The 10,000-nt window shown below is 62.8% G+C and overlaps 1 protein-coding gene across 1 annotated transcript in view; it reads left to right on the plus strand.

The window, feature by feature from the left end:
• LOC121275111 (zinc finger protein GLI2-like) overlaps window positions 1-10,000 on the plus strand; it is a gene marked incomplete at both ends in the record, with an annotated part of 298,602 nt that overhangs the window by 222,551 nt on the left and 66,051 nt on the right. The window contains 3 exons of the mRNA XM_041182525.1: window positions 3,007-3,273; window positions 4,053-4,067; window positions 4,665-4,965. Coding sequence (XP_041038459.1) covers window positions 3,007-3,273; window positions 4,053-4,067; window positions 4,665-4,965 — 583 coding nt within the window. The remainder of the gene's footprint in view (window positions 1-3,006; window positions 3,274-4,052; window positions 4,068-4,664; window positions 4,966-10,000) is intronic.

A 10,000-nucleotide genomic window follows, 5' to 3' on the forward strand; every position in this document is an offset into this window, starting at 1 on the left:
CTCACCCCACCCCACCCCAACTCACCCCACCCAACTTCCACCCCACCCCACCCCACCTCACCCCACCCCACCCCACCCCACCTCACCCCACCCCACCCCACCCCCACCCCACCTCACCCCAACTCACCCCACCTCACCCCACCCCCACCCTACCTCACCCCACCCCACCCCACCCCCACCCCACCTCACCCCACCTCACCCCCACCCCACCTCACCCCACCCCACCTCACCCCAACTCACAAACCACCCCACCCCACCTCACCTCACCCCAACTCACCCCACCTCACCCCCACCCCACCCCACCTCACCCCACCCCAACTCACCCCACCTCACCCCACCCCACCCCACCCCAACCCACCCCACCCCAACCCACCCCACCCCACCTCACCCCACCCCACCCCAACTCACCCCACCCCACCCCACCCAACTTCCACCCCCACCCCACCCCACCCCACCTCACCTCACCCCAACTCACCCCACCTCACCCCACCCCACCCCACCCCACCCCAACCCACCCCACCCCACCTCACCTCACCTCACCCCACCCCACCCCACCCCAACCCACCCCACCCCACCTCACCCCACCCCACCCCAACTCACCCCACCCCACCCCACCCAACTTCCACCCCCACCCCACCCCACCCCCACCTCACCTCACCCCACCCCAACTCACCCCAACTCACCCCACCCCCACCCCACCCCACCCCACCCCCACCCCACCCCACCCCACCCCACCTCACCCCACCCCCATCCCACCCCACCCCACCTCACCCCACCCCCACCCTACCTCACCCCACCTCACCCCACCCCACCTCACCCCACCCAACTTCCACCCCCACCCCACCCCAACCCCACCCCACCCCACCCCACCCCACCTCACCCCACCCCACCTCACCCCACCCAACTTCCACCCCCACCCCACCCCCACCCCACCTCACCCCACCCCCATCCCACCCCACCCCACCTCACCCCACCTCACCCCACCCCCACCCTACCTCACCCCACCTCACCCCACCCCACCTCACCCCACCCAACTTCCACCCCCACCCCACCCCAACCCCACCCCACCCCACCCCACCCCAACTCACCCCACCCCAACTCACCCCACCCAACTTCCACCCCACCCCACCCCACCTCACCCCACCCCACCCCACCCCCACCCCACCTCACCCCACCCCCACCCCACCCCACCTCACCTCAACTCACCCCACCTCAACCCACTTCACCTCACCTCAACCCACCTCACCCCACCTCACCCCATCACACCTCACCCCACCTCACCTCACCCCACCCCACCCCACCTCTCCTCACCCCACCTCACCCCACCTCACCTCACCTCAACCCACCACACCCCAACCCACCCCAACTCACCCCACCTCACCCCACCTCACCCCACCCCCACCTCACCCCACCCCACCCCAACTCACCCCACCCAACTTCCACCCCACCCCACCCCACCTCACCCCACCCCACCCCACCCCCACCCCACCTCACCCCACCCCACCCCACCCCCACCCCACCTCACCCCCACCCCACCTCACCCCAACTCACCCCACCTCACCCCACCCCCACCCTACCTCACCCCACCCCACCCCACCCCCACCCCACCTCACCCCACCTCACCCCCACCCCACCTCACCCCACCCCACCCCACCTCACCCCAACTCACAAACCACCCCACCCCACCTCACCTCACCCCAACTCACCCCACCTCACCCCCACCCCACCCCACCTCACCCCACCCCAACTCACCCCACCTCACCCCACCCCACCCCACCCCACCCCAACCCACCCCACCCCACCTCACCTCACCTCACCCCACCCCAACCCACCCCACCCCACCTCACCCCACCCCACCCAACTTCCACCCCCACCCCACCCCACCCCACCTCACCTCACCCCAACTCACCCCACCTCACCCCACCCCACCCCACCCCAACCCACCCCACCCCACCTCACCTCACCTCACCCCACCCCACCCCAACCCACCCCACCCCACCTCACCCCACCCCACCCCAACTCACCCCACCCCACCCCACCCAACTTCCACCCCCACCCCACCCCACCTCACCTCACCCCACCCCAACTCACCCCAACTCACCCCACCACCACCCCACCCCACCCCCACCCCACCCCACCCCACCCCACCCCACCTCACCCCACCCCCATCCCACCCCACCCCACCTCACCCCACCTCACCCCACCCCCACCCTACCTCACCCCACCTCACCCCACCCCACCTCACCCCACCCAACTTCCACCCCCACCCCACCCCAACCCCACCCCACCCCACCCCACCTCACCCCACCCCACCTCACCCCACCCAACTTCCACCCCCACCCCACCCCCACCCCACCCCACCTCACCCCACCCCCATCCCACCTCACCCCACCTCACCCCACCCCCACCCTACCTCACCCCACCTCACCCCACCCCACCTCACCCCACCCAACTTCCACCCCCACCCCACCCCAACCCCACCCCACCCCACCCCACCCCACCTCACCCCACCCAACTTCCACCCCCACCCCACCCCACCCCACCCAACTTCCACCCCCACCCCACCCCACCCCACCTCACCCCAACTCACCCCACCCCACCCCAACTCACCCCACCTCACCCCACCCCACCCCAACTCACCCCACCTCAGCCCACCCCACCCTACCCCACCCCAACTCACCCTACCCCACCTCACCCCAACTCACCCCACCTCAGCCCACCCCACCCCACCCCACCCCACCCCAACTCACCCCTCCTCACCCCACCCCACCCCAACTCACCCCACCTCAGCCCACCCCACCCCACCCCACCCCACCCCAACTCACCCCACCCCACCCAACTTCCACCCCCACCCCACCTCACCTCACCCCACCCCACCCCACCTCACCTCACCCCACCCCACCCCACCTCACCTCACCCCACCCCACCCCACCTCACCTCACCCCACCCCACCCCACCCCCCTCCCCCCGACTGAAAGCTAATCACATTGTTCATTCATTCATCAGAAGCCCTATGTGTGTAAGATTGCGTGCTGCACCAAGCGATACACCGATCCCAGCTCCCTGAGGAAACATGTTAAGACAGTGCATGGTCCTGAGGCACACATAACCAAAAAGCAGCGTGCTGATGTCAGCGTGAAGTCTTCCTCCACACAGGATACCATCAGGCCATTGCTTGGGCGAGACAGAGATCTTCACCATGAGGAAGGAGGCATTGCTGCCAATAAACAGATGGAAGACTTCACGCAGGGCAAGTTAATGGTGCCTGACGCTGTCATGGTAAGAAACCGGGGTCATTCATGCTTCATCCCCCACCTGCCCTAGGGCTAAATCTTCCTTCTCTCCTCTTACTTTAAGCCCAGGTTGTAATTTTCACATCAGTATAGAGACTTCTCCATCGCAGGTCAGTGATGTTTAGCCTGGATGGGGCCTACAGGACTGAGAGGTAGTGGGAGAGACGCACACACACACACACGATGGGTCACTACCTGTTACTGTTGGGAAAATGCAGCTCACAGATGAGCTCTGGAGAGTGACCTTTTCTTCACAAGCTCACTACACATGGCCCCTTCCTCCACTGAAGGTGCTGCCACATTCTGGGCTCTGCTCCTATCGGGTGTCAAAGGGCTTCTGGTATCTCACTGAGTGGTGCCAAAGCATTCTAACATCTGTCCTCTCTGTTCTGGTCACGTTCCTTTTCTGCAAACATTCCTGTGATCCTGATCAGATAACCTGCTTTTGTGATGTTGATTGAGGGATGAATATTTTTCAGGAGACTGGGGAAAACTCCCCTGCTTTAATTCAAAGCTTCGGTTTAATCTCGGTCTCCCTCAGTGCCATACCGGAGTGCCAGCCCCGGTTATTTTTGGGTTCAGTCCCTGGAGAGGGGCTTAAACCCAGAAGCTTGTGATTCTGAGGTGAGAGTGAGACCCAGCCAGGCCAGACACTCCCATAGCTGATACCATTATTGCCTCCAAACAGCCGATGAGGAATGCCATTTATGATCTGTTACAGGACTCATAGACTCACAGACATTTACAGCACAGAAAGAGGCCATTCAGCCCATTGTGTCTGTGCCGGTCAACAAAAATCTGACTACACTCATCCCATTTTCCAGCGTTTGGCCCATAGCTCTGGAGGCTATGGCAACACAAGTGAATATCTAAATACTTCCTAAATGTTACAAGAGTTTCTGACTCAACCACCCTATCAGGCAGTGAGTTCCAGACTCCCACCACCCTCTGGGTGAAAAGATTTCTCCTCAACTCCCCTCTTAGCTTTCTACCTCTGACCTTTGTCCATTCTGGTTAACAGCTCCTGTCTCCACTGCAAGGATGCTTGGCATTTCCCAGCGTTTTGCCACAGAATGGTAGAAGCCAGGTTACTGCCCATCACTGCCCCATCATGAATGTTAGCGGGAGGGGTGGAGAGCAGATACTTCCCACAGACGCCCTGGGGCATGATCTACCACCTAACCTAGAAGAGGTCTGGAAGGGCTGCGGCAGGAACAGCTGGCCAGGGTCCATGTATCTCAGCCTTGGCACACTCCGAATGGTGTGTGTCTGCAGGAGTGCTCAGTCCGATTTTGCAATCACGCAGAGAGCCAGACGAGGAGCTGGGGGACACCCAGAAATAAACGTTTTCTTGCTGTTTGGAAGTTGCAGGCCAGCCCTGAGGGCCAGTCACCCAGCAGCAGTGAAGGTTCAGTCCAGGGGAGCACCTACAACAACGACAGTGGAGTGGAGATGAACACCCAGGCCGGAGATAGCTTTGAGAACCTGACAGCCATTGAAGACCTTGGCTCTGTGGATTCCGCAGCTCACTCAGGGATAGTGGATGTTGGGATGTGGAGGAATGTCACTACACTCCAGCAACTGGACAGCTTGAAAATGGGAAGGCTGAAGCAGATCTGTAAGCCCACACCACCGTCCCGAGGCATTAAACTTCCTGTGATACAAGGCAAGGGTGAGCAAACAGCACGCTGGGAGAGGGACACTGCCATGAATTTGATAAAGCTTTCATTCCTCTCCAGCTGTGCACAGAAAGCTGCTACATTTCACTTCTGTAGAATGAGAATTTTCCTCCACTGCAAATTAACAATACAAAAAACAAACCAAAGTCTGGCAAGTGCATTGCAGATAATCTCAACTATTACCCTTCAGCTGCCTGGACATTTCATCCACTGCATCCTCTGTCCAAACAGGTAAACCACAGCAAGGCCATTCCCAGCTTCCCCGAGACACGTCCCTGTCAGTGAGTGAACGAGAGCAAAACACTCAGCCCCTCACACACCCCCTCACACACACACCCCTCACACACACCCTCACACAGCCCCTCACACAGCCCCTCACACACCCCCTCACACACCCCCTCACACACACACCCCTCACACACACCCTCACACAGCCCCTCACACAGCCCCTCACGCACACCCTCACACACACCCCTCACGCACACCCTCACGCACCCCCTCACACAGCCCCTCACACACACACCCCTCACACACACCCTCACACAGCCCCTCACGCACACCCTCACGCACACCCCTCACGCACACCCTCACGCACACCCCTCACGCACACCCTCACACAGCCCCTCACACAGCCCCTCACGCACCCCCTCACGCACACCCTCACGCACACCCTCACGCACACCCTCACGCAGCCCCTCACACAGCCCCTCACACAGCCCCTCACACACCCCCTCACACAGCCCCTCACGCACACCCCTCACACACACCCCTCACACACACCCTCACACACACCCTCACACAGCCCCTCACACAGCCCCTCACACACCCCCTCACACACCCCCTCACACACCCCCTCACACACCCCCTCACACACCCCCTCACACACACACCCCTCACACACACCCTCACACAGCCCCTCACACACACCCTCACACACACCCTCACACACACCCCCTCACACACACACCCCTCACACACACACCCCTCACACAGCCCCTCACACAGCCCCTCACACAGCCCCTCACGCACACCCTCACGCACACCCTCACGCACCCCCTCACACAGCCCCTCACACACCCCCTCACACAGCCCCTCACGCACACCCTCACGCACCCCCTCACGCACCCCCTCACGCACCCCCTCACGCACCCCCTCACGCACCCCCTCACACAGCCCCTCACACACCCCCTCACACACCCCCTCACACACCCCCTCACACAGCCCCTCACGCACACCCTCACGCACACCCTCACGCACACCCTCACACACACCCTCACACACACCCTCACACACACCCTCACACACACCCTCACACACACCCTCACACACCCCCTCACACACCCCCTCACGCACACCCTCACACACACCCTCACACACACCCTCACACACACCCTCACACACACCCTCACACACACCCTCACACACACCCTCACACAGCTACTCACACAGCCCCTCGCACAACCCCTCACACAGCCCCTCACACAGCCTCTCACACAACCCCTCACACAGCCCCTCACACAGCCCCTCACACAGCCTCTCACACAGCCTCTCACACAACCCCTCACACAACCCCTCACACAGCCCCTCACACACACCCTCACACAGCCCCTCACATAGCCCCTCACACACACCCTCACACACCCCCTCACACACCCCCTCACACACCCCCTCACACAGCCCCTCACACAGCCCCTCACACAGCCCCTCACGCACACCCTCACACACACCCTCACACACACCCTCACACACACCCTCACACAGCCCCTCACACAGCCCCTCACACACAGCTACTCACACAGCTCCTCGCACAACCCCTCACACAGCCTCTCACACAGCCCCTCACACAGCCTCTCACACAGCCTCTCACACAGCCCCTCACACAGCCCCTCACACAGCCCCTGACACACCCCCTCACACAGCCCCTCATACACACCCTCACACACCCCCTCACACACCCACTCACTCACCCCACCTCACACAGCCCCTCACACAGCCCCTCACATACCCTCAGACACAGCCCCTCACACAGCCCCTCACACACCCTCAGACACAGCCCCTCACACAGCCCCTCACACAACCCCGCACACACCCTCACACACAGCCCCACTCACACCCACTCACACTCCTCCCTCACACAGCACCTCACACAGTCCCTCACACACACCCCGACACCCCCCTCACACACACCCTCACACACACCCCTCACACACCCCACCACACACACCCCACCTCACACCCACCCTCACACACACCCCTCACACACCCCACCTCACACACCCCACCTCACACACCCCACCTCACACACACCCCTCACACACCCCACCTCACACACCCCACCTCACACACCCCCTCACACACCCCCTCACACAGCCCCTCACGCACACCCTCACGCACACCCTCACGCACACCCTCACACACACCCTCACACACACCCTCACACACACCCTCACACACACCCTCACACACACCCTCACACACACCCTCACACACCCCCTCACACACCCCCTCACGCACACCCTCACGCACACCCTCACGCACACCCTCACACACACCCTCACACACACCCTCACACACACCCTCACACACACCCTCACACAGCTACTCACACAGCCCCTCGCACAACCCCTCACACAGCCCCTCACACAGCCTCTCACACAACCCCTCACACAGCCCCTCACACAGCCCCTCACACAGCCTCTCACACAGCCTCTCACACAACCCCTCACACAACCCCTCACACAGCCCCTCACACACACCCTCACACAGCCCCTCACATAGCCCCTCACACACACCCTCACACACCCCCTCACACACCCCCTCACACACCCCCTCACACAGCCCCTCACACAGCCCCTCACACAGCCCCTCACGCACACCCTCACACACACCCTCACACACACCCTCACACACACCCTCACACAGCCCCTCACACAGCCCCTCACACACAGCTACTCACACAGCTCCTCGCACAACCCCTCACACAGCCTCTCACACAGCCCCTCACACAGCCTCTCACACAGCCTCTCACACAGCCCCTCACACAGCCCCTCACACAGCCCCTGACACACCCCCTCACACAGCCCCTCATACACACCCTCACACACCCCCTCACACACCCACTCACTCACCCCACCTCACACAGCCCCTCACACAGCCCCTCACATACCCTCAGACACAGCCCCTCACACAGCCCCTCACACACCCTCAGACACAGCCCCTCACACAGCCCCTCACACAACCCCGCACACACCCTCACACACAGCCCCACTCACACCCACTCACACTCCTCCCTCACACAGCACCTCACACAGTCCCTCACACACACCCCGACACCCCCCTCACACACACCCTCACACACACCCCTCACACACCCCACCTCACACACCCCACCTCACACACACCCTCACACACACCCCTCACACACCCCACCTCACACACCCCACCTCACACACCCCACCTCACACACACCCCTCACACACCCCACCTCACACACCCCACCTCACACACACCCTCACACACACCCCTCACACACCCCACCTCACACACCCCACCTCACACACCCCACCTCACACACACCCTCACACCCCCCCCACACACCCCCCTCACACACCCCCACACACACCCCACCTCACACACCCCACCTCACACACACCCTCACACCCCCCCCACACACCCCCCACACACACCCCTCACACACACCCTCACACACCCCACCTCACACACACCCTCACACCCCCCCCACACACCCCCCACACACACCCCTCACACACACCCTCACACACCCCACCTCACACACCCCCCTCACACACCCCACCTCACACACCCCCCTCACACACCCCCCACACACCCCCCTCACACACCCCACCTCACACACACCCTCACACACCCCACCTCACACACACCCTCACACCCCCCTCACACCCCCCTCACAAACACCCTCACACACACCCCTCACACACCCCCCACACACACACCCTCACACACACCCCTCACACACCCCCCCCTCACACACACCCCCCACACACACACCCTCACACCCCCCTCACAAACACCCTCACACACACCCCTCACACACCCCCCACACACACACCCTCACACACACCCCTCACACACCCCCCCCTCACACACACCCCCCACACACACACCCTCACACACACCCTCACACACCCCACCTCACACACACCCTCACACCCCCCTCACACCCCCCTCACAAACACCCTCACACACACCCCTCACACACCCCCCACACACACACCCTCACACACACCCTCACACACCCCACCTCACACACACCCTCACACCCCCCCCCCTCACACACACCCCCCACACACACACCCTCACACACACACCCTCACACACCCCACCTCACACACACCCTCACACCCCCCTCACACCCCCCTCACAAACACCCTCACACACACCCCACACACCCCCCTCACACACCCCCCACACACACACCCTCACACACACCCCTCACACACCCCCCACACACACACCCTCACACACCCCACCTCACACACACCCTCACACCCCCCTCACACCCCCCTCACAAACACCCTCACACACACCCCTCACAAACACCCTCACACACACCCCTCACACACCCCCCACACACACACCCTCACACCCCCCTCACACCCCCCTCACAAACACCCTCACACACACCCCTCACACACCCCCCACACACACACCCTCACACACACCCCTCACACCCCCTCCCCTCACACACACCCCTCACACCCCCCTCACACCCCCCTCACAAACACCCTCACACACACCCCTCACACACCCCCCACACACACACCCTCACACACACCCCTCACACGCCCCACCTCACACACACCCTCACACCCCCCTCACAAACACCCTCACACACACCCCTCACACACCCCACCTCACACACACCCTCACACCCCCCTCACAAACACCCTCACACACACACCCTCACACACAGCCCCACTCACACCCCCTCACAAGTCCCTCACACAGCACCTCACACAGCCCCTCACACACCCCCCCACACACACC

Source organism: Carcharodon carcharias (assembly GCF_017639515.1).
Source record: "Carcharodon carcharias isolate sCarCar2 chromosome X unlocalized genomic scaffold, sCarCar2.pri SUPER_X_unloc_9, whole genome shotgun sequence".
Taxonomy (NCBI): Eukaryota; Metazoa; Chordata; class Chondrichthyes; order Lamniformes; family Lamnidae; genus Carcharodon; species Carcharodon carcharias.